We start from the raw sequence: 25,692 nt of genomic DNA on the forward strand, positions 1-25,692 counted from the left end.
AGAGGATTGGTATCGGACCAGATTGGAATTTTCTTTTCGAAAGAATGGCACGCTCTCTTGAGCTTCGCACATTAAGAATTGTTGTCGGAGTTGCGGCGCCGTCAAAACGTTTCGGGCGATTTTAGCAACCGTGGAATGCGGTGTCACATGGACGGTCTGCCATTAGAAATGCCACGTCAATTTCTTAGAGCGGAAAACGTGGCTCATGAGATACGGCTCCCATTTTTATAAGATTTACGTATTGTTATTAAAAAATCTTTAAAAATAAAAATATTTCTTAATTAATAGTTTTGATTTAGTAATTCCCAGTAGAAAGTTCTGGAAACTTTTGTACAATTCAGCAGGGACGACGGTTCGTGGAACCAAACGGAGGGCAGCTGGGCCACCCTGGTTTTCCGAGAAAAAGGATCGCCCACCACCACCAAACGACTCTCGTGAAAGCGCGTCATGGGAAATGAATTAACCCAAAATGCTTTTTTTTCCCTTGTTTATTTGAAAGGACAATCTCGTAGGACCGAGACAGTTAAATTTTTTTTTTTTTTATAGCCAGCGCAAAGCTGCGTCGTGCCTGTTTTCTGCTCAGTTCATTCTCTTCCACTGAATTAATGCGAACCCGGTACCATTTTTGAAGGTGTTTCTTTTAATTCCTGCGAAACTCAGATGTCCTAGTTGTTGATTACTTGTTTTTCCTTGTTCAACCCGGATTCCGTGTCTAATCTTCCTTCCCTTTGACGTATATATGGCAAATCATAACTCCAATATCTTTCTAGATTCTTTTCATTTGAAGTTCTTTTACGTTTAAATTTCTGCAGACTGCGGTTCGTCTTCCAGTATTGGGGTTTGCTGTTCAAATTTCCGGCGACCGGAGCAAAGAGAGTTTTTACCTTTCAAGGTGATCGCCGCTTGAATTTCTGCTGCTCCTGATGAGTAGTGGCTTTGATTTTTGTTTTCTCTTTTTTCCTTTTTTTTTAATCTTTTTTTGTTGGGCTTTTTCCTGACTCATGAAGTTGCGGGTATCTTATCGTGTTTTTTTTTTTTTTTTTTTTTTTTTTTCATGGTTGACGTGTAGAATTTCCTCCAATGAAAAAAAGATATCTCCTAATGTGGAGGATTGTACCAAATTTAGAAAGATGTTTGAGGATTTGTAGCTATTTATAAAGATCTGTGGTTTTTCTGCGAATTTTTAAAGGAAGATAACGGTTTGCAGTTCCGATCTTTTCTTCTCTTTGATGGATGTTTTGAATTTTTTTCCGTTGTGGAAATTAGAATTGTGTCGCTTTTATCGGTCTTAAACTTTTTTCTTATTTCTTCCAATGTCTTCTTCATTCTTCTTGTTTTCTTTTCCTTTGTTTTTGTTTTTCTTTTCAATCCTTAGCTGCTGAAGTACGGATATGAGTATTGGTATTATTTGGTTTCGATATTGGCTATGGATCTTTAGGGTTTACTTATATCATTTCTTTGGCTATTGAAGCTCTTCGAACGGAAATGGGTGACGCGGTGGCCGCGAGGTATTGGTGTCACTTGTGTTCCCAACTGGTGAACCCGATCATGGAAGTCGAGATTAAATGCCCATTCTGCGAGAGTGGATTTGTGGAAGAAATGGACGGCGGAAGAGACCAAGACGTGGACTTAGGATCTGATCGGGCTCTCTCTCTGTGGGCACCCATCTTGCTGGGAATGATGGGGAGTCCTCGTCGCCGACGACTCCGTCGAGACGAAGATGATGAAGAAGAAACACATGGAGAATCTGAACATGAACGGGAAATCGAGTCAATTATCCGGAGAAGAAGAAGGAGCTCTGCTGCAATTCTTCAATTGCTTCAGACCCTTAGAGCAGGACTGCCATCAGCATCTGAAAATTTGGATTCTGAAAGGGACAGGGAGAGAGAAAGAGAGAGAGAGAGCGAACGTGAACGTGTTATCCTTATTAATCCTTTCAACCAGGCCATACTACTTCAAGGGTCATTCGATTTAAATCAGTCTCAAAACCAGGGCAACCTCAACGTTCCCGGTGGTTCCTTGGGTGATTACTTCATTGGCCCTGGTTTGGATCTTTTGTTGCAGCATTTGGCTGAGAATGATCCAAACAGGTATGGCACCCCTCCAGCACAAAAAGAAGCGATTGAAGCTATGCCCACTGTGAAAATCAGTGAAAATTTGAGTTGCTCCATCTGTTTAGAAGATTTTGAGATTGGGTCTGAGGCAAAGGAGATGCCTTGTAAACATAAATTCCATTCCGGGTGTATTTTGCCTTGGTTGGAACTTCATAGCTCATGTCCCGTGTGTAGGTTTCAGATGCCTACAGATGCACTAAAAGATGAAAATGGATCTGGCAGTGGGAGTAATAGAGTTGATAACAATAATGGCAGTGGGAGTGAAGCTAGAGGAAGTGAAGCTGGGACTGGTAATGGGAGGAGATTCTGGGTCCCTGTCCTTTGGCCCTTTAATGGGTTGTTCTCTTTGTCAGGGGGATCTCAGAACAGTGGAAATTCTTCTGCACCTACCTCATCTGCTAATGGAAATGTTTCTCAAGCGGATGAGAGTTAATAGATCCTTGTTTTTTAACCTTGTCCTTCCCTCTTGTGTTGCCTGCATCTTCTTTTGTACATATGTTTTTCTTACCGAATGCAACAGTCATGGGCCCGAATTCCTTTTTTCTTTTTCCTTCAACTTTTTTGCTGCTGGATATTTGAAATATTCCCCGAATTCAAAATCATCTAGTTGTTAGATGTTCGAGACGAATAGCCAAAATATGAGCGGTTATCTTGCTGTGTCAAATGCCAAATATGTTGTACTTCTGACTTGTTCTTTGGAGCTGACCCATGAATCTGACTTTGTTCTGTTCATTCTTCTCTATATCCTGATTCGGTTCCATGCTTACCAGGATGGTATAGAATACCGTTTACAGTGTGATAAGTGATTCACCATACTTCTGGCCGCGATGGACGATTGAGAGGCAACAAAGCTGAGGTTCCTTCAGAGAAGAGGAGGCTCCCTCCGGAACTGTGCAAAAGAGGTGGAAGAGACTCACTCTTCTCTCTTTTGTATTTTTACCAGTAAGAATAGAAGTGGAGAGTTTGCCAATTCAAACTTGGGAACAGATTTGGTCAATCAGAAAAAGAGTTGGGTTGGGTTATGCGAGTGCTAGGCTGGAATCTCCCCAAATAGGACTGATTCTACCCCATTGATTCACTGTCTTCCAAAACCGAGCTAAACTTAGATCGAGTCATGAGAACTCAGAATTGCATCTCTCTCTGGGGGCTCTCCGTTTGCGGAGAGGAGCAGATTGGAGTGAGTGCCTCCAGACATTGTCGAGGGATTCTTCTTTTCTCTCTTTACAGTAACGCTAAAAATTCAGGTAAAAGAGTTAAATTGTCATTTATGATTTACCAGAGGTCCAGGTTGTAATTAACTCAGTTACCATCGTATCAGTGGATTTTCAGATCGAAGATGTTTCATAAGTGATATGTTGCCTTATGTATTTGACTTAGCTAATCAACAGCCGCTACGCTACCACTTCTTCCAAACCTTAAGGGAAGAGATGGACTAGACGTAGTATTCTCCTCGTGTAGAGACGAGGAAGCAGATATTCCTCATTTTCTTCTCATGTCCGGAAGGATTGCCGGCCTGGGTGTGAAGTCGCCAAAATCCTTCCGCAGTTCCCTCGACAACGGCAGCTAAAAGAAATTAAAGAAGCTCATGAGAGTTGTTTCGAGGCAATAAAAGACATCATAGATCTCCTCAGGCTTCCGTTTCCCCGCGCATTTCTGTTCCTTCAAAGGGATTTCAAATCCTTTTTTTTTTTTTCTTTTTTGTGTGTTTACTTGCGTTGGTCACATGAATTTGTTCAGAGTCAATAACACATGAAAAACATAATGGCTAATTTGTCAAATAGCAACTAAGATCTTCAGTACTCAACCATAGCAAAAACGATTACCATCTTTTATCCAAAACGTTCAAAATTAAAAACCGCACAGGTGTGTTCAATTTCAAAACCTCTTCGAGGAGAGCCCTGTCCAAATAGCTCTCTTGCAGTTTTCATGATAACGCCTCATAAACAAAAAGAGCTCAATAGAAGAACAGAGTACGGCAAAATTTAATAAAACAAAATTAATTGTTCCTTAGTGAGAGATGTCTCACTTAACGATCAATATCTTGATCAAAGATGCAGAACCAACTCGGTGAAGAGCAACAACTGAATCCCCTGCCTTGCACAGCTGTTTAGTCTTAGCATGTTCAAGAGCAAATTCTATTGCTTCGTCTGCTGATTCAGTATGGAATGCTCCTAACCACCCTGCAGTCAGAATGGGGATCAGCCCACGGTAGATAAGACTATGCCTCGCAGGAGCTTCATCGCTGCATGACCACTCAAACAAATCTGTTTTGAACTCGGGCACCACGACAGAAAGAATTGGCACTGACGGCCTATACTTGGCCACAAGCTTAGCAGTGCTCCCTCCCTTGGTCAGAACCAAAATTAGTGCTACTTTAGCTGAGTTTGCAGTTCGGACTGCAGATGAAGCCAAACTTTCTAACGGACTCATGGGGATGGGGGCTGCATCGGTAATCCTCCTAAAAATGTGTTTGTAATCAAGGGTGGACTCTGCTTCTATGCAAATCTTGGCCATGGTTTGCACAGTAAGTTCAGGGTATGCTCCAGCTGCCGTTTCACCACTAAGCATCACGCAATCTGTGCCATCTATAACTGCATTGGCCACATCAGTGGCTTCTGCTCGAGTGGGACGAGGTGACTTGATCATAGATTCCAACATCTGGGTCGCAGTCACCACAGCTTTGCCTTGGACATTACACTTGTAAATCATCACCTTCTGTGCAAAGAAAATCTTCTCAATTGGAATTTCCATACCTAGATCTCCTCTTGCAACCATGAAAGCATCGGAGTTGGCAAGAATGTCATCAAAATTGGCAACACCTTCTTGATTCTCAACCTACACAATCCAAATCAGTATAAATTGGACTTCATTAGGTAAAGTAAATTAAACGAGTTAGTCAGTATATTAAAATACCTTTGACATAAGAAGGATTGATTTGGCATGTTCGCCTAGAAGCTTTCGGACCTCCACTAGGTCCGAACCTTTTCGGACAAAGGAAAGTGCAATCATGTCAATCTTATTTGGGACACCCCACTGTAAGATATCTTCCTTGTCTTTTTCTGTTAGGGTTGGGAGGTCCACTATCACACCAGGAAGATTAACATTTTTTCTCTCACCGAGGACAGCAGAATTCTCACAACGGCATCGAACCAACCCTTTTTGTTTGTCACAAGCTAGCACAGTAAGTGTAATTGTACCATCTGCACAGAGGATAACACTGTCAGGTTGAACATCCTCTGCCAACTTTTTGTAGCTCATGCATATGGTGTTCTCATCTCCCTTGATGCTGTAGTCTGTAGAAACAGTAATCTCCTGCCCCTGCTTGAGCAGGACAGGCTTGGCGTCCTTGAGAAAACCAGTCCTTATCTCAGGACCCTACAATTTTTGCCAAAAATTGAACAAAATTAACTTCAGATCATTAGGCCAACAAAAATACATACAAATTAGTTGTTAGTAGTTAGTAAACTAGTATTATTTTGAAAGAATTCAAGAAAGAAGTTTATGAGGTAAACTGCTACTTCTAAAAATTCTTACTCTTAAAACTTAAAATGAGATTGAAACAAAAAGAAAAAAGTAAAAGATTACAGCCTAATTCATAGGGCTGAAGCAATCCATTCCAGAGCCCCATGATTATCAGTTCCCTGCAAAGCTAGGGCTTTTGATTAATCAACACGCCTAGTAGACTTTCTACAACGAATGACTGATGTAAAGTATCATATGCAAAGAACTCTTGTATGAAGATCAAGGCACCAATGGATATATAAAGATTGCATGTCAAGAAAGATTAAACTACCAGTTAAGTGTACTATGTGAATCCATCTCGATACTTCTAAAGAAGGAGAGTCAACTACTTGGTCCATGTAATAGTATAGTACAGAGAATGTGTAGCTAAGTTGAAATTGGTATTGTTGAAGAAAGAGAAACGGCTAATATCTATTTTTGGGCAAGTGCATGTCTAGCCTGCAACGGGAGAGAAGAGGATAGAAAAGACAAGAGAAAATATATATCTAAAAAGAACCAATAAAAGAATCGAAATTGAGTTCTGCATTAATAAATTACGAAGACATAAGTGAATGAAACAGTATGCAGACCAGTGACAAAAGAATCATGATATAAGAGAGAGAATAACATAGAAAGTTCACCAACGTGAAGTTATTGTTGCCATCACGATTAAAGCCAGTCGTATTACAGGAAAAGAAAGGACAAGATGAAAGGGAAAAAAAAAAAGCAGAAAAAGATCAATTACCCAGTTTATGTACCTTGGTGTCTAGCATTACTGCACAGAGAATTCCTGTCCTCTCCATGGCGGTTCTCAGATTATCAAGCGTTTCCTGATGATAGTCATGAGAGCCATGAGAGAAATTAAATCGAGCCACATTCATTCCCGCCATGAGAAGCTTCTCAAGCATCGGAATTGATCTCGACGCGGGACCAAGTGTACAGACGATCTTCGTCTTCGGCCTTATTTGGGATTCCATTCTTGAACAAACCCAGAAACCGAGCACCCAAGCCGGGGAAGAGACGGTAGGCAATAAGGAAACAGAGTCAAGAGAAGAAAAAAAAACCCCGCTAAAGAGCAAGAGCAGGAGAAGGAGAAGGATTATTGATCGTTATGGGTGAAGAAAGAGAGCAGAAGAGTAGTCAGGGGTCTCCGCTGCCGAGGAGGTTTCGTTATGGAGTCGGCACAAGCCAGAGCATCGCTATAAAGAAAGTTTGAAGCTGAGAACAGCTAGGTTTGTTATGGCGCCTTTATACATTTATATTCCACACATCTGTTGGAAAGTACAAAAGCGGAAGAAGTCGAAGACAATCGCGTCCCAAATCACGATCGTCAAGCCTTCTTTTTCTAACCACAGTGTCGAAGGGCCCACAGAAGCTTCTCTTCCAAAATCCAAGTCTCCCCGTGTCTTGGTCTACAAGCCACCACGTCCAACCAACCCACCTCAGACCAAAACCTCGCCAATTTTCGACGTCCGAGCCCCGAGGATTAGTGAACCCGGTTCTTATCGCTGAACCGCCGGAGGCAAACCAACTTGGCTCCATTTCTTTTTTTCTTTTCCAATTTTCAGTTTTATTTCCTGTTTTTAATTGTGTCGCCATTACTTTTTTTTTTTTTTTCTTTCCCACTTTCCACAGAGAACCAGATTCTAAAGCGCACTAATCATGGTAAATTATGTTCCTCCATCCACATAAAATAGGATCAATTCTCGTGCACAATGACTAAGTTGAACCACGACTTCGTTAAAGAGAAAAACGAGAGAAGAAGACATGGAAACTGAGAGTTGCCTGTTAAATCCTGTTTGCCTCTTATTCTATCTCTTTGGGAAGTATGGGCAAATCTTTGCCAGATCAAAGAATTGTTTTAACTGTATGGCAGATGACAAATAGTCGGTTGATCCTGTATGACAAAATCTTTGCCACATAATTTTTTGTTTTTGTTTTGTAGTATTTGATGGCTTTCAATTGCCCAGAAACTGCTTTAATCAGAATCCCAAGAAGGCGGCTTCTTCTGGGGTTGCATTGACCTTCAATGGTCGTTGGCCTTTGAGTTCAGCAAGAGATGGAACAGAATCGGTACCACCCCAAAGGTAAGTTTAACACCTGGGATACTTATGCAATGAATTGGGATTAACAAATATTGGGTCAAAGCCCGCAAAAATGTTAAGATAACCCCCCACGATTTCGAACAATTACAGGCCTAGAAAAGAAAAAGGCATACTTCAAATCTGTAAACAAAATCCCCGAAACAGAGCTCAGATTTTATATTTTATATAGAGACATGACGGCTGTTTTTTACTAGTTATGCAGAACATAAATGGAACCTATTCTCAATGAATAGAATCTACTTCACTAGATTTCATTCATCACTCTTTAGTGGCTATGGTGCTCTGCGTCAATCTCAAGTCAAGACACTTCAGACCAGAGGAGAGGGATTCGTTGTTGTCGGTTAGCAGATCGAGCCAAGGTATTTTGTTCAAACAGTTGGCTCTGGCTTGAGATATGACTGAACATTGACAAGTGGGGAATCGCACTACAACAGGATCGCTTGCTCAATGCAAATAGATCAAATACTAAAGATACAAAAATCCTGAAATAAAATTTTAAATGGTACAAAACTTACTATTAACTGTTACTGGCTCTCGTAACCCAAAATCAGGTTTTACACCCTTCTCCCTAATACACATCAAGCTCAATTACTGTGGTAGAGTGCCATCTATATTAATTACCTACCAGGCTATACACCACCGCAAAGCAGAAATATGGAGTAACATATAGTGTTGAGGAACATAAACATGAACTGATTTGTGGACCGAAGAATCAATAGATCCACAGTGATTAGAGTTTTCTAGCCTGAACCTTGACCAGAGTCTAGTTTTGTGCCCACTTGTCTGGATAGCAAAATTGGGAAACTGGCTCCAAAAACTCAGGGAGACCAACTACATGTCTCGTTGCTTCAAATGTAACTAGCTCACGACTTCCCTAGTCTGTGTTTAAGAACTGAACCGATGCCCACCTAGGAGAACTTTCAATAATTGCTCCCTAGATGCATGGCTTTCGGTGGTCACTCTAAATTGGTTAAAGCTCATCGTGCATTTGCGGTTGGTCCTTGATCAACAAATCCAACTTACGTTGCAGTTCCTGTAGCAGGCACCAGTTGCTGTCACCACACCGTTTAGAACAATAAAAAAGATAAGAACATAAAAAAAGTCAGAACGCAAAATATACCTTTAATCTTTCTTCTAAGCATACTGAGGGAGTAGATAGCAGCGCAATGTATCTGTCCAATATATGAACACAAAAATCAATATGTCAGTCACACAGGATCAGCAAATAGAGAAACAGTTTGAGAATGTCCTACACAAATGTTACAAATTGGATGTGCAAGGTCATTTTGTGGTTACTTTCATCCATGGATATGTTCAAGAACAGATCGCCTTGAAGATGTTCAATCACCAGGTCTCCAATATGGAATTGAATGAATTGTATGATGGTAATGACAGAAATACAGTCACTCACCATTTATTTATCTTTTTAAAATAACCTTTACCCTTAAGAAGAAAACAAATGTCCCTCCCAGTGACGTGTCAGGAGCAAAGCTCAGCAGACACAGGGAAGAGATGCTAGCTCTTAAATGTTTATCAAAGGATCACACTTTCTGAGTTAACTGAAAGACAAACATAATATATAGCATGAAAAAATAAAATGCAGTGAGAAGTATGAGTGCACATAAAACAAAAACTGAAGCAAGAAAGATTAATTTGGTAATAAGGAACATTTTCAGAAAACAAGAGTGTCACTAGCATAAAATAGAGAGGCTCTTACTCGCAGCGGCTTGGTTCATCAACATCTGTAAGCTCATTTTTTAGTCCACATCTAAGCTTGACCTGTTCAGAGAGCAGTGAAGTATCTAAAGACAGTCAAATTACAAACTCTCACTCTATGGTGAGACTTAATTATAATTATCAAAGTATTTAAGACGCTATCACCTTCAAACTTCTGTCAGGACCATTCCAGCAACTATCACCAGCGGAAAATTGCATGACTCGATACGAGTCCTCAAATTTGTCCCAGCGCCTGATGATTCGATAATGAAAATTATTATGAAGTACAAATGCTTTTGCAGCTGAGGAAGAATACGGATAGAAAGCAAAGTAAAAAATAAATATGTTTAGTTTGTTCTCTATGCAGTGAAGAATAAGTGCAAGAAACAGGCCTTGCTAGTCTATTATTTCTTTTTTAGTTTACCTTTATGGAAGGAAAAAGACATGCAGACAAAACACGACATTGAATATTCACACACCTTCCTTTAAAAAAAAAGGAAAAAGATATGCACAGAAATCCCACTCCAAGAAGCTTGAGAAGCATCAAATAAATAATAGACAAGATAACTGCCATTACAGGACCTTGAAAATTCATATCAGTTGCAGGAGTAATTATGGCACTCACCCCAATTGTGTCGTACTATGTCCTTCAACCTGTGAAGCTTCTTTAAACGGGCATACTTTGTAAACATACCTAGAAAATTAATAGAAACATCAATACTATCCAAAAATACAATTGAAGGATAAGGACAAAATTTCAGGTTCCTAAGACTATAATTTTCTTTTTGACTGTTGAGACCCATTACCGTGGTAAGACTTAAACCTGAGAACTCAACACTAGAAACCCCCACATGTAACCATTCAGCCAAAGGCCCAAGACGGTTTTTAAGACTAAATTAAGCATAAAAAATAATTATTAAAAGAATTTTTTTTTACATACTTGTTCTGCTTGCTCTCAAAGCAGTGACTGTACATTGAGTAAAACTCCTTCTCCAGCCCTACCATACAAAGGCATTTTTTAGGCAATTAGAGGAGAAACGTTTCATAGAATGATGTCGAGCAACGAATTAAGAAAAAAAAAACTTTAACAAAGATAAATACTAAAGGAGAACCACATGCACCAAATGTGCTAAAATACTTATTTGAATATTATTACCATAATCATGGCTCAGTTTCTTTGTCAGAGATGATATTCTTGATTGTATCTGGGACAACTTTGAGCTTGAATCATCGTACTCCTGCCGCACCTTATCAGCCTCTACAGAAGTCAAATGACCCAACAAGTGAAATATTCGTGAATTCTAAAATGTTTTGTTTCCAATATGAGTAATACCAGACTTATCCACAGGAGTTTTAAACGGGTCAAGCCACTGGATGATGTTCCTCACAGTTTGTTGGATCCTTTCCAACCAAGATGAGCTACTAGTAGTTGTAACATCTGAAGAGAAAGAAGTACTATGAGTGTAAACACATTCGAAGCCCAAAAACCAGAGCATCCCAGACACATTACAAACCACTTAGAATTCAAAATGTAATGAAAAAAAAAAAAAGCCGACTTTGCAGTATCAGCTCACTATAAAAACGAAGAACAAGGTGCCAAACAATAAAAATACTATATTAAACAAAATCAATGGAATAGTTTTTACAATTTTTAAGAAATGGTGAGAATATACCAAACCATCATAAGCCAATAGCATATGTTTAAAAAGACAACCTCAACTTTTAACTTCAAAAAGGGGTTGCCACTGTAGAAAAACTAGAAGGGAGGAAAAAGAACGTTAACCTTATTAATGAAGGAATTGATTTTTACATGATGAGTCACCTGAGCATTTAACTAGCTTTTCAGGTGCTGACCAGGCATGAACCTGCTGAATAGCTTTAACTAGATGTAGTGGTAGACCATCAACCAAGTGATAAAGTTCAAATAAAGATGCAAAACTCCTTTTCCCTATTGCATATAGATACCAGATATAGAAATAAGGCCTCAGCCAATACCTGCCACAACGAGATCCTGGGTGTGGCCATTGAGCAACATTCTAGAAATGACACAATCAAAAACAGATTTGAAGAGGACCTCTAAAAAAATTTGGTTTTTCCAAATCAAAGTCACCAATTGTACTAATTTGCATACTTAATGTTTAAAAAAACGTTTAATGGAGCTTGCTGGTCTTCAAATCCAGGGTAACCTATAATTGAAGGCAATTCAATAGTGGTGATAAATTAGTGTTCTTCCTCCTTCGCCAAGCCTCATTGGCATCATTGGCTGACTTTTCTAGACATTAAAGACACCTGCTCCCTCCTCTCTTGTTCTTGGAACCATGTCCCTCGATCAGCTAATGCTATGGCTGATTCTGTTGCTAAACAAGGAGTTTTCCTCAAATTTCTAGTTGTTAAGGGAATACTCCTCAATTAATCGTTTTCCTTGACTTAATAAAACTCATCACTTCCAAAAAATAAAAATAAAAAATCAGGGTAACCTTTGTAAATCATTTATTTCAAGTGAACTATATGTGGAACAATGTAACACTGAACCAAATCTCCACAGTCATGCATTGTTAACAAAGAAACCATTGCATTAGATTGGATTGATATGAAAAACCTGAAAAATCTGCTTTGTTGTCCTCTTCTTCAGGCTTATATGATGCAAGTGGATCCTCATCCTCTTCTTCATATTCATCATCTACATTTGTCTCAGCATCATCACCATACTTTTGGCCACTCTCATCAGCTTCTGAAGAGTAACCATCATAGCTACTTTCAGGAATGATTTCTTCTCCTCCTGCCTCTTTTGCATTATTGTACACCTCATTTGGCTTGTCCTGAACATTTTCTCCAGTCCAGCGTGAAGCTACAAGACGGCCCAGTTCTTCTCTAGAAAGCCCTTCAGTATCTTCAGAACCTTCTTTCTCCTATAGGTGAAAATATTCAACTTAAATGTTTGATTCAGGGGAGTAGAACTAAGGATAGAAACAAAAACAATGAAGCATAGTAATCAAAACAGTGCTACTGCAGCTATAAAAAGTTTGTGTAGGGAGTGCAGAAGTTACTGATAGGGTCTAAAGAGTAAATAGTGCCAGTGGGTGGTCTAAGATAGAGATAATGAATTGCTTTACATTATGTAATTCGGTTTTCAAGAGGCTTAAGTCAAAGGCTTATGTTGTGGACAGAAATTGAGGATTAGGGATGTTGCCTATGTGAGCCCAATCTGTAAGTGTTCACATACAAATAAAGGAAAGACAGGCCCTCAGCAGCAGAAGTTCAATCCAAACAAAAATAATTGCCTTGAGGTGGTTTACAGCCCACGAAGTTGGCTATTGATACCCACTCCCTACTGATAACAATTCCACCAGTTTCCACCAATTATTAGAGAAAAAACCCTTTCCACCCATTATTAGAAAAAAACCCATTAAAGTAGGACATAATATGGAAAACCTTTTAGGGAAAATAAACTAAGATTCAGATAACAAAGCAAAAGGCTAGAAAAGTCATGATGGATCATTATGAGAGGCCTTTGAAGTTTTGACAGTGAAGCATATGGTTTCTTGCAATTACCAGAAGTAAGAACAAGGGAATTTTTGCTCCAGAAATAGAGAAAAAAATATATGAAATGTTTTAGCAACTTGTATGAATTTTATTTCTTTTTTTATGTCAGAATCATAAAAGCTTCCATATCACTTGTTAATCAATGAAAGAAATAGCCTCCTATGGTTGGAAAATCAGAAAGCCAAGTGTTCATCAATGCTATAGTGGTTTCCTCTTAGCCTAGTCTTAACACGAGACCAATTGAGTAAATATTTTTTTTATGATAAGACAGTAATATCATGTGCCCCATATTGCACACTGGGGAGCTCACTTTAGACTTGGAGCATAAATAGTGCGAGGGACACTTTCAGGGACTTTTTCTTCCAATATTACTCCATAAAGTTGAAATTTCTTCAATTTCTCAAGCATTAATGTGTCGGTTCTTTTGTTGAAATATTCTTCAATTTCTTAAGAACAGATGCATTACAGCTCTTTTACAACACCTGTTCAGAGGGTTCTTTATAGTTTTCTTTTTCTTCAACTAAGGATGCACCATGATGACTTCAAAGTCATGCCTGCACTAAGAGGGAGGCTTATTAGAGTTCATTAATCCTCTTGAAAACCAAAAATGAAACAACATAACATCACTTTATTGAAGCTCCGTGGTTCTTGCTAAAACCAAGAGGAAATCAAGGTTTTCTTTGTTATTTAAAAAAAAATGTAGAGCTTCCATAAAAACATGTGTCACGAATTTATCAGGAACTATGAGTTCCACAACTAATGCATAAGTATCCAAACAAATTCAATGGCATTCAAATTATTGTACATCATTACCCTGCACTTTAATTGATAGAATGTACCATGGAAAATGGGGAGAGGGGGGTTGTCCTTGAAAAAAAATCAATTAACAAGGAAGATCTTGGGATATGAACCTACTTCACCAAGAATAATTAGATGAAAGAGCTTCAACACCGAATTCACTGGCAGATGATTCAAGACTTAGAGACTGCATATTTTATGCAAACTCTTGCATTACATGATGACATTAACTGCATCAACTCAAAAATAAATGTTTCATTTACCACTATGCAGCATTTTTTATTACCTGTGTCTCTTTATGGCTTGAAGATGGTTCAATTCCATTGCCATCACTTTCTTTTTCCACTACAGTTTTCGTGAAGTGTTCTGGTTTTGGCTACGGGAAGCATAAAAAATGATTAAAACAATTTCCTTATAGAAAGTTATAAAGAAGACATCCAAATAATCACCTCCAGTTGACTAAAACTCACAAAAACAAAAAACAAAAAGAAAATTATTCATTACCTCTGCATCTTCATGAGCAGGAGAGGCATCATCCTCATTTTTCTCATATTCAACTTCAATTTCATCATCACGAATTTCTTCAGCTGCATGCTATTTGGTGAAGTCAAAAATATTATTAAAAAGTTAATCCAATGCCGTGAGCCACATTTTCAATTGAAGTAAATATTAAAAAAACGGGTCTTTGTACAAATGGTAAACCAAGGATGGTAGAACATCCATACTGAACCTTTGCATGAAGCAGATTTCATAAGAAACGGTCAACAGCTATTAAACCACCCACCTCAACATGTTCACCACACTGAAAGTGCTCCGGAACCATCTAGACACTGACTCAATGACAATGAAGATGACAGACCTTACTGAGTAACCCTGTCACTTGCCAGTAATAGAGCTTGTGCAAGGGACTGAACACCCGGTTCTTCTACAATTATCAGTAAGTGAAGTTTTCAGGAATCTGGCGAAGCTGAGGCCAAATAGTTGTGAAATAAGTTCAAATAAAGCACTTTCTCATTGACCAGAATATACAAAGCTCAGTAGGCAGTTTCTTGGGAGTTGTTCGACACATAACCTAAAGACTACCTGGTCAGTGTCCAGCATTTAAGATGTAGTAAGCTCTCTGTGAAGGGAGACTGTTGTACATAGATGTAAGAATTGGACTAGTCCCCCCTTAAGGCTCAAAGTAAATACTAAAGCTCTCTTTGTACAAACCCCAAAGTTCTCTGTTGAGAATAGAAGTTCAATTAGTTTCTGGCATGATATTTAGATGGGAAACTTCCCTCTTAAGACTCAATTCCCTAGCCTGTTCATGCTCATTACGAATCCAGACTGTCTGGTAGCTGATTCCCTGACCTAGGAGAATGGGTATCATTCAGGCTGGAACTTTAACTTTGGAAGAAATTTGCTTCAACAGGAAGCAGAGCATGTGAGAGTTCTTCTCAGCTCTATTCAGAATACTTTCATCAGAGGGGTTGACTGCTCTGTATGATAAGATTCCCACCATTGACAACTTAGGGAAGTGTGGGTCCACAGTTGGTTGTAGCTTGTCTGGGCAAGGAGAGGGAATCAGTTGACTATCTTCTAGTCCACTGCCAGCTTGCTGGAAGACCGGGCCTCTTTTCCTTGGTCGTTTTGGTATTTCGTTCTGCGCCCCTAATTCCTCTGGGATTTGTCCACCACTGTCTGGGCCTCCTTCAACCTAAGCTTGGAAAAATTCACCTTAAGGCTTGCCTCCATTCCCTAGCATGTTTGGCCTGAAAGGAACCAATGAACCTCAAAAACAGAGTCAGCAAGTGGGAGGTGGTCTTTGCATCTGCTCTCAATGGGATATCTACTAGGTTTGTACCTTTAAAATTTCATCGGACTGAGAGGTGGTGTCATCAGGGAGAGTTGGGGCTCAATTGCAAGCATGACTGTTTCTTATCCAATGAAACTTCAAGAATGGTGCCATACTGATTCTGACCTTATAAAGCTAAACTTTAATGGCTGCTCCTTACAACCTGTGATTGGCAGGGATTGATAGTTTCTTCACCGACAATAGTGGGAGAATCCTGGCTTCACATGTGGGTACCCTTGGTGTGACTGACTCTACTTTTGCTAAGCTTCAAGTCCTCAGGCATGGGCTCAAGATTCTTGTCACCTAGTTCAGTGGCCTCTTATCGTGGAAGGGGACTCCAAAGTTATTATCGGTTGGTGCTTGAAGAAGAAGGAGCCTCCTAGGAAGCACTGGCCAATCTTTTTTGAGATCCTTGATTTAGTGTCTAGAGTTGATATGTTGAGATCAGTCAACGCTGTGGATCTCTTTTGCTAGAGAAGAGGTCTCCCTCCAATCCCTCATTATCAGGGAATCCCCTCATGTTTTGTAAGTTTGTTTCCTTGGCCTTGGCCTTTATAAAACCGCACCTTTCTTCAACTAAAATAAAAAAAGGAGTAGCCATTAATCCAGTGGTAGGGCCAGGTCTAGTTTAACAAAGTTCAACCAGGTTCAATTATTGGTTGAACTGGCACCATACTGCATTATTGTAAATAATAAGAAAATAAATATTTTTCTGTGGCAGTTTGAGATTTATCTTTCCTTTGATAGGTCAAGAAATCAAATGCCATGTATCTCACTTTTATAAATTCAATTGTAAAAACAGATCATCCACAAAATTCATCTGAACCAGCTCAGTTGGGTGGTTTTTCCAGTCAAACTGATCCACATGCCAGATCAGTCAGTTTTCCGTTCAGAAAGGTATTTACCCTTAAGAACTGGAAGTCCACCTGGTCAGACCAGCTGGTCCAATAGGTTCTGATGACATTGGTATTATGCACAGATGATGGGTGACTCAGTGGGTTCCTCAGTAATAGTGTCTTCTCAGCTTCCTCAGATAATGTCTTGTCAGATAAAGGTTTTTTCTCCTCAATAGGTCAGTTTCAGAGGACTTTTATCATGAAATAGGTAGTATACCAAGCACTGGATCATCATCTGAGCCTTGTTCCAACTATGACGCAATCAGCTACATCAGTCTTTTTCACCATTATGAGCAATGATATGTGTGTACCAATGTTACATAAACCAACACAACCACGAAACACATATTAAACAAAACAAAAATATTTAGTACATCTAATCAGAGAATAAACAGAGAAGCCGCATAGCATTAACTATATCAACAACCAGAGAACAAATGTAACTTATTGACATTCATCCAACTCATCAACTTGGAAAAATATCAAAGTGCACTCTCAGAGAACGATATATTCACAAAGCAGTATCAATCTTCCAGAAAGGTGCTAGTAGAAGCGAAGTAAGGAATAGAAAGACAAGCAATAAAGGGAAGGAAAAAAAAAGGCTCTAAAACTACTTCCAAGATACCAATGAGAAAAAGGACCAGAACTAACCTGATTCTCAAACTCTGTTAGTTCCTCTTCAGCATTCTTTACCTCTTCATGGGAAACAGTGGTCAGTTTTTCTACTTCACTGGCTTTTCTTTCAGCCTCTTTATGCCTCTCCTCTTCTATTTCTTTCTCTTTGCGTTCCTGCTCCTCAGCCTTTTCTATTTGCTCCTTCTTAGCTGTTTGATGATTTAAGCGAATTACTTAAAGAACACAGTAGTATGGGTTAAACAAAAGCCAAATGTTTAAACTTGAATAGCTAAGATCTGTAAAATAAGATTTTAATCATGCTAGTTGCATTCCCTTCGTAAAATAAACAACCACTTCTGAGTACTTCTGACAAATACGCCAAAATCATAGGATACAGACTTTTCAATGGGTCACAGGACTATTCTTATGGGCACTGTAGAGCTTCCACAGATAAATGTAGATTTCATCAAATAGGAGCAACATATGAGATGATTAAATCTGTAAAGATAAACTTTTTTTTTATGAACCTTTAAAAAATCAAAATTCATTGATTCATTTTAACCATATTTACTTATTACCATAACTTATAGAAGCAACTTTGCTATTTCTCCCTGATTCTTTTCTTCTGAAGGAGACAAGTGTAAGAAATATTTATCATTCTAATGATCAACTTCAGCAGTAGAAAGGAGCAGTAGATACTAGCAACAATTAACCCACAAACCATAAAAGGGATCCTCAATAAATAGATACAAAGATATTAAAAAGGTACTAACAGTACCCTTGAGTTGTTGAAACAGCCCTTTGAATCTTTTCTCCTCATTTTTCAGCTTTGCTAGCTCTGCTTCATCTTTAGCAATGGCCTCGTTTGCTTGTTCAACTTCTTTCTTCCGTATGGCAGCCCCATCCTGGTATGTTGCAATCTTCTTTTTCAGTTTGTCTCTGGCAACATTACTAGCCTCCCAACATGTATTTGAGCACTTTACTTTCCCATCATATTCATCACTTCCATCACAACAATCTATTTGTCCCAACCACTGAAATAATTAAGAAACTCCAAAAAATGCATCTCTAGAGAACATAGAAGTTGATGCATGTGATAAGTTTCTTGGACAAGCTATTAGGCAGATAATTTGCTATAGCACAGGTCAACACATTAGAAAGATAGCACAAGAAGGCATAAACTGGCATAAAATGGACAAAAATACCACAGGCATGCAAGGAAAATATTAAAATGAGGCCTATTAACTCTCACCATAACCAAATAAGATAACTAGCACCCAATTTGTTTCTGCTACATTCTTTAAGCACTGGAAGGTTGTATCATCCCAAAGGCAGAACAAAAGAGAAAAAAAGAAAAAAAAAAGTGCATATGTGTACATAAAGACACACAAAAGTGCAGGAAGGAAAACAAAGAAAAAGAGAAAGCATGCGGAAGATAATCCTTACCGCAGATTCCATCATTCACCCTTGAGGAGAATAATGTCAGGGGAACATGCCCAGCATTTCTGCAATAGAATTTACCTTCTGGACAAGCCGAAGTTCCTGCAAAAGAAGATATCGGCCACAGTGGATCATGAAAAATGAGGAGACAGATCTAATAGAGTGTAAAGAAAAAAAAATGGCATTAAAAGTTGGTGCATCAATTTGGTATTCATAAAATGCACCACTCAGTTGAAGTATAGTGATTTTTTTCTTTTGAGTCAAGACTGATGACATAATTTTAACTCATGAAACACTTGTCTCTTGTTAAGACTAATGCATACAAACTTTGTTTTTAAATCATCAAATTTTAATTTATCAAATATTTTTGTTTTATTTACTAACACAATCTATTTTTAAAAATAATCAGCCTGAAATCCAGTTGTTGAAGAGCAAATAAGGAAGAGTCTTACATGACTCTCATAGTAAGAAGTCTCACTGAGTAATAATTAATATCGTGGAGTCTTACAGGAGGTCTCACAAAAGAGTCTCAGTTAAAATGTTTTAATTATGTTAATCTTCTATTTGTATTCAATTATTCAATTGTTCTAGGACTTATCTTTTAGTGTTTAACTTCGGGTGTAATTGGGATAAGGGTGGTTTAATTGTATTTGGATTCTACTTATTTCCTCTATTATAAATAGAAGCTCATGTACTCAAATTACATCAAGTTAGTGAAGTGTTTCTCTTTTCTAGAAATTCAAAGTTTATTCAAAACACTCACTAGCTCCTTAGCATCACCAAATCAAAGTGTTTCTCAAGCATCACTTGAAAAACAAAAGGTTACATTGTCTTAATAGTCACACACCACTACAAGATTAACAATTAAGTAATTTAGTAAATTTTGACAATCAGTTCCACAATAATCGGACGATGTTTACAAGTTCAAATCAGAACATGAACATGAAAATGGCCCAGGTGGGGAACTTTTTTACTTTTTTTTGTTCAAAAGTCAATGCTGAATCTTCTAGCTTCATGAAAAAACGTGATAACGAGAAAAACCGATATAGATACTCTTCCACAATGATCAAACATGAGATGCGCCAACGAGACGCAGCTATATTTTTCTTTGTTGATAATTAAAAAAAAAAAAAATACCACGCCAAGCATATACAAGCAACTACTGAGAGAGAGCTCTCATAATCAACCAATGAAATAACTTACATCATAAAAATTCCATACCTGGCTCATCCGTCCCGTCTGGGCAATCACAGTAGTCATCGTTCAACTTCTCTTTCGGGAACTTCTTAGACCCGTCTTTGCATTTTAGCACATCGGATTTATAGTACTTCTCATCTGATTAACCAAACGAGACCACAATCATTGAGAATATACGATGACGCTAAGAAAAATCCTTCAAACTGAGGAAAAAGAAAAAGAAAGATAAACTGACCTTCTGGAGATATTCCCACGGTTTTCTTTGATGAGATGGTTGTTGAACCTGAAACCGCAACCAATATCAGAAAAAATAACGCGAGCAGCAGAAAAAGCTGGAGAGGAGCAATCATCTTCTGTTGAAATCCAAATCCGAGGACATAAAATCGACTACAGGAGCCTAAGAAAATGTAATGCGGCCCCCCAAAAGAAATGAAAATTGAAATAAAGAGGAGCTGGGGATCAATCAATTGCTCTGCTGTGCGCCGAGAGAGTATTGAACGAAGGAAGAATACGACCGTCTGAGCGCGTAAGTGAAAATTGTAGTGTAAAAACTCAAATGGCGTCACTCGATACGTGAGATATTTTGCGCACGTGAGAAATGCTGATGGACATATATTGAGCTCTTCTTTCTGAAACCCATTTTGCTTCATGGGCCTTCAACACAAATTTACTCTTATTAGAGTAGGAAGCTTGAGTAAATGAAAGAAAGGAAGCTAGACAAAATTTTGGTTACACCCAACATTTTTCTTGTTTTAAAACATTATACAATGTAAAAGTTATATTATAATAGTATGAGTTTAAAATAATAGACCCGCATAATCAAATTAATACCACATTATCAATCATAAGATAAGAAATAGATGATGTTTTTAAGTCATTTAACTCAAATTTTAAAATATGATGGTTAAAATTTCAGATTAATCGAATTTAATTGAACTTAGGTCCATATTCCCTTTTCTTACAAAATATGTGTGAAGTTTTATAAGCTAGATGCAAATTAAACATAACGATCATCTTAGATTTAACCCAAATCCAAGTGACCTAGTCCATGAAAAAAATTAGTGTTAATCATGGTTTGTGGAACGGGTTCTTGTTCTTTTGGAAGGTTTCTCATATGTTGTTGTTAAACTTGGTTTATCATCTAGGGTGGTAATCTGTGATGATGCTGCACCAACTTCAACAGTCTGTAACTAGGGTGGCTTCGAATTGAGCTAACTCATTTAAATTAACACCGGCGTCGTAACCCCCTTCCTCTGCGCCTTCTCGTCGCGCACGTCATAAAGTGAAAAAAAAAAAAACTTTTCTTAAACTCTCTTTCTCATGGCTCTTGAAGAAATTGAAAATAAATTTTAATAAAAATAAGTTTTTAGGGACTATTAGTGTCTCATGTTTTTTGTAAACATTTTTCTAATTAAAAATTCTTATTAAAAAAATATAATTTTCTAAGTAAGATTTTCTAGCCAAGATGGGCTAAAAAATTGTATAGAAAATTTTTGAATAAGTATTTGATAGATGATGTTGTAATATTTGTAGCATGAGGCAATTTTTATTGCAATTTTGTGTTTGATATTTTATTTGATTAAAAATTTATCGATAAGTATAGTAATATATTAGATTGATTATTAATTTTTATTTATTTCCCTATAAGAGGCAATAAGAGGTCCATTTAACTTTCCTAAGAAAATTTTAAAATATTTCTTGTAATTTTCTAACCAAAGGCACTAAGGAGGCCATAGTAAATTTATGGCCAGATCCAAAAATTACAAAACAAGCAAGACAACAATTGGAGTAAAAAAAAAATTAATATTAGTGCGTTTTAATCCACTATTGAAATTCAATCCTGAACCTTCCCTATCATTCTTTTTTTTAAATATATGCATAATTTTATATATAATTTATTTGACATATATTTTATATAGAGTATTAAATATAGGTTAAAGCTCGAACTCAGTTAAAATTATCAGGCCTGACTCAAAATATTTAAATCAAACTCGGCTTCAACGAGGTTCAGACTTAGCTTATGTCCAATTTTAAGTAGAGGTCATTCTCAATTTTATATAAAATGTATGTATAATTTTATATACAATTTATTTGACGTGTAATTTTTAAAAACTTTTAAATGTATGTTAAAGTTTGAGCTAGTTAAAATTATTAGGCTCGAGTTTGAGTTTGAAATATTTAAATAAAACGATTTGGTATGGGCTCGGCTTAGCTGGATGCCCACCTCTCGGGAATTTTAAACAGAACATTTATGAAAAGTTTTGGCAGCAGGTCAACAGAACAAATAACTGCAGAAATGTATCATCTACGGCTCGTCTTTGACCCCGCCTTCATCTCGAATTCCAGCAAAAAGGTTTAGCCACATTTAACGACAGCTCCGCGTTCTGACTTCCGAGTAAAGACATTACGCGCAAAACAAGATGTTATCAGGACTCTTAGCCGTATCAATGCGTCTCCAACTGAAAAAATTGTCAATGTTAAACGCAACTGGATTCACATATCACCGATACGTCCACCATTAACAAAGGGATGATGGGTGGTTACTTATTCTTCAACTTTTTCTAAAATTTGATGCGAAAACGCGATTTCATGCTTTATTTTTACAGACATTTCCGCAATAAAACCAAAACTGTAGCAAGAAATGCATCAGTGTGAGAATAATACGGGATTAACCACCTCACTCAATTATATAATTAGATGCTAGAGATTCCTCTCTCACGCCTTCAAAACCATCCAAAGAGAATGCCTACTTTATTTAATGGAATTTTTAAAAAAAATATCCACGGTTGAGATAAACTTAGAACCAGATGCAAATGGCTAAAAACCTAACTCAAAATGAAATATTCACCCAAGTTGGACCTATAGAATTTGAGGGGAGGGAACATGTGCTGCCTTTTATTGATCCAAGAAGAATATGTGCTACAAATAGACTTGATGGTCAAACAAACCAAACGGAACGTTCTTGGGGTGAAGTACTACATACGTTGTACTTAGTCGGACGTATGATAGGATCGATTTTACTCTATTTTTTTTTTTTTCTTTTTCTACTTGAAAAGATGCCTTTCACTCTCAACTCTCTCATAGGTTTTTTCTTGTCAACATCGCCATTTGATCATGTACAAGCTCCTTTTTTCTTTCCTTCTCTAAAATTTTGGAAATGTCTGCAATCATCTATGAATCTCACTGCCAAAAAGAGAGAGATTTTCGAGATTCCATTTACCAACTTACCAATCCTTGAAGAAACTGGGAAAAAACCAAGTTTAGTTTCATCAACTCTTCCTACAGAAACTGTCCTTTGTTGTTCAGAAACTTATGCCTCCAATGCCAGGGAAAGTAAATGAGACCTATCCTGTGTGCTTAACACTGTTCTTTATTTTTGTTTTTATTTTTATTTTTACTTTTATGGAACTTATCAACCCGGCCTAAGCTACCTATATAGCAATTCAGATAACTTGATCTTGTTCGGTGGAAGTTCTAGTTCTGAAAGCTACAGAGAGTCCAAAAATCACAACCACGAGACGAGCCATCTAAAAGGATCCAAGGCTGATTTTGGGACAGTAGGGATATGCTGAAACTGAAAGGTCTTTAAAGAATTGATCTTGTAAATAGCACAATCTCACGTAGAGGGTGAAAATAGTAGGCGTCTAGAATGTCTCAGTTAATAAGATATCTTGGTATTGAGCATCGCATAACATCATTTTTACAAAGTGGAGGGAGATGTCTCTCTCGCCGCTTCAATTTGATATGTCTCACTCGCCTTGGTCTTTTACAAAAAATCTCTTGTATTTTTTTTCCCTTCAACGGGGGTGTATTGGATTTTTCTCTATTTTTTTTAATTTTTTAAAAAACATGTTTACATCATTATGATATTAGTGCCTAGGAGGTCTTATTCATATTTTCCATGAGATGAGTAAAAACAAAGGTAACCCTGTGAAGATCTCATACTTTGCACAGGCTCTCTAAACTCGTATAATATAAGTCTGATTTACGACTCAGAAGAGCAATCCCTAGCTCTTCCTTGTTGTAGCATTAGGAACATCTATTGAGGTTCTTATTTGAACTCTCTCTCTCTCTCTACCTCCGAGCAGGAGAGGAGAGATGCTCGGAATCCTACTTTCTATCTATCCATCTAACGATTTATTCCTCCTCTTCCCCTGATTTTGTTATTCCTTCTCTTTTTCTTTCTTTAGGCAGTCTCACGTGCAGTCAACAACCAAAGCCACCACCACAGTCTATGAAGCTGCGATTGACATCTCCTTCGACGAACTGACCTCTGAGTTCTTCTGATCCTCAGACTCGTTTCTTCTTAGATATGTTCTGGTCATTTGATATTATGTAAGCTGAGTACTGCGAGAAGCCTCCCCCTTCAATAAACGAGTAATTTACTTTTTAAAGTAGAAGAAGTGAACATCTGAAGGTGAATAACTCCGAAGGAGAAGCTGCTAATACTGTTGTATTTTCCGAAATGACATGCCACGCCATTGTATCGACGGAGCCTCGTTACTCCGGCTAATCTAATGTTCTTTGGTCAAATCTAGTGAAGGGGTCCAGCTTCATCTAAGAAGAACAATTTTCACCAACAATGAAGAAAGAGTTACGCACATCCTTTCATTCCAAATCACCTAATGATTCAAAAGCTCAAACCGGTTGGATTTTCTACAGTTGGAGGAACAGAAAAATCCCTTTAACAATATAGACAAAGGATGCAAAGATCGGTACTTGAGAAGATTTTTCCGATCAGTAACTCTGTTCCTCCGTATGCCACAGCTTTTGCTGTGAGTTATAGCAGAATCTTCTTTTGTCGAGTATCTGAAAAAATGACTTGCGGATGAGAAGAAGGCTGCCAAATGGGTTCCTCGAAGTTGCGCTTTCTCCTCGTCCGCCCCTTGCAAGTATGAAGCAAGTACAATATTTTCTACAGGGCAAAGAATCCAAGCGAATTTGGAGGCGGGAGCCAAGTGTTCCGTGCCAAGTGCAGCACCCGTGGGCCCTCCACTCTCCGACCTTTTCCGCTCTGCAGCTGAATAAGTGCTAAACTTCCGAAGGAGACTGAAAGAGAATTATATGCCATATTCCATACCTTGCTTCCAAATAGTCCCCAGGGGAGCATCTTTACACATTTTTTTTCTTTTTTTTTTTTTTTTTTTTTTTGAGCTCCTTCTCCGCTTCTTTTTCTCCCAGAATGTATCTAATGCTCTTCTGGATGCACTAGTCAACAGAATCTTTTACCTCTTCATGCCCTTTCTCATAAACTCAAATATTAATATTCTCCATTTCTCATTTCATAATATCTAACCTTTAGCATGGAATTTATGCTCATTACAGTCTCACTCACGAGCTCTCAAACATTTAAGAGTTCTAGAGAGCACCAAACAATGTCGTTGTCCTCACAAGTTGCCAAGAGAAACAAGGTGTCAGTCTCATGGTATTGGAGATTGGCAATCTAATAAGACGTAGATGTGTCAGTTGGTGACAACTAGTTTAAGAATCAGGGCACTTTTGAAGAAATGTATTCACACAATCAAATTTAGGATCCCTAGTAGAAGAATTCTTCTTCTGTGGTATAAGGTTCCCACTTTTAGTGTATGGGACCAAAATGAAGGGGGAAAAAAATGTTTCTCAGGATATATTCTTGTACCTATTGCAAGGAGTAAGTTGTTCCGGCAAGCGGTTCTTTGTGCACAAGACTGCAGAAAGTTGCAAGGGTAAAATTCCAAAGGACTTGTCATCTAAGACATGGAAAAAGAGGGAGAGGGAAGCTGGGGCCTACGAATGCCAAAGTGGGGAAGGACAAGATCTCTTTTTGAGTTGCTATGAAGATTGGATTGGCCAAGATTCTATTCTTCCTCTTAACATGCTTATATATATTGATAGCCACCACAACACTTCCCTCCGTAAGAGCCAGTCAAATGATAGGAAACAGAAATAAT

At 38.0% G+C, this 25,692-nt stretch overlaps 3 protein-coding genes across 4 annotated transcripts; 1 reads left to right on the forward strand and 2 right to left on the reverse strand.

Moving 5' to 3' along the window:
* The first annotated feature begins 242 nt into the window (after nucleotides 1–242).
* LOC137960420 (E3 ubiquitin-protein ligase SIRP1-like) lies at nucleotides 243–2,736 on the forward strand. 2 transcript variants are annotated; one of them, XM_068808051.1, is made up of 3 exons: nucleotides 243–631; nucleotides 813–892; nucleotides 1,472–2,736. In XM_068808051.1, the coding sequence occupies exon 3, from the start codon at nucleotides 1,486–1,488 to the stop codon at nucleotides 2,545–2,547; it is 1,062 nt and encodes a 353-aa protein (XP_068664152.1). In that variant the 5' UTR covers nucleotides 243–631; nucleotides 813–892; nucleotides 1,472–1,485; the 3' UTR covers nucleotides 2,548–2,736. The 2 variants fall into 2 exon arrangements, with proteins under 2 accessions (XP_068664152.1, XP_068664150.1); XM_068808049.1 differs by having other exon boundaries at nucleotides 243–616.
* Nucleotides 2,737–3,928: 1,192 nt separating this feature from the next.
* Nucleotides 3,929–6,818, reverse strand: LOC137959223 (pyruvate kinase, cytosolic isozyme). Its single transcript, XM_068806592.1, has 3 exons — nucleotides 6,374–6,818; nucleotides 5,028–5,489; nucleotides 3,929–4,949 (listed from the first exon to the last, which is right to left on the reverse strand). The coding sequence occupies exons 1-3, from the start codon at nucleotides 6,590–6,592 to the stop codon at nucleotides 4,137–4,139; spliced, it is 1,494 nt and encodes a 497-aa protein (XP_068662693.1). The 5' UTR covers nucleotides 6,593–6,818; the 3' UTR covers nucleotides 3,929–4,136.
* A 1,362-nt stretch (nucleotides 6,819–8,180) lies between these two features.
* Nucleotides 8,181–20,268, reverse strand: LOC137959301 (glucosidase 2 subunit beta-like). The gene is made up of 16 exons (XM_068806706.1): nucleotides 19,998–20,268; nucleotides 19,787–19,900; nucleotides 18,572–18,667; nucleotides 17,904–18,143; nucleotides 17,162–17,334; nucleotides 14,282–14,371; nucleotides 14,064–14,153; nucleotides 12,036–12,345; nucleotides 10,770–10,874; nucleotides 10,593–10,694; nucleotides 10,377–10,434; nucleotides 10,062–10,130; nucleotides 9,602–9,689; nucleotides 9,438–9,499; nucleotides 8,841–8,892; nucleotides 8,181–8,753 (listed from the first exon to the last, which is right to left on the reverse strand). Exons 1-16 carry the CDS (start codon nucleotides 20,110–20,112, stop codon nucleotides 8,691–8,693), a joined length of 1,827 nt encoding a protein of 608 aa, XP_068662807.1. The 5' UTR covers nucleotides 20,113–20,268; the 3' UTR covers nucleotides 8,181–8,690.
* Nucleotides 20,269–25,692: the final 5,424 nt, after the last annotated feature.

This window comes from Aristolochia californica, unplaced genomic scaffold, assembly GCF_029961685.1.
Source record: "Aristolochia californica isolate CCGP_79_NKW_82.1479 unplaced genomic scaffold, dmAriCali1.0.hap1 SCAF_3, whole genome shotgun sequence".
Lineage (NCBI taxonomy): Eukaryota > Viridiplantae > Streptophyta > Magnoliopsida > Piperales > Aristolochiaceae > Aristolochia > Aristolochia californica.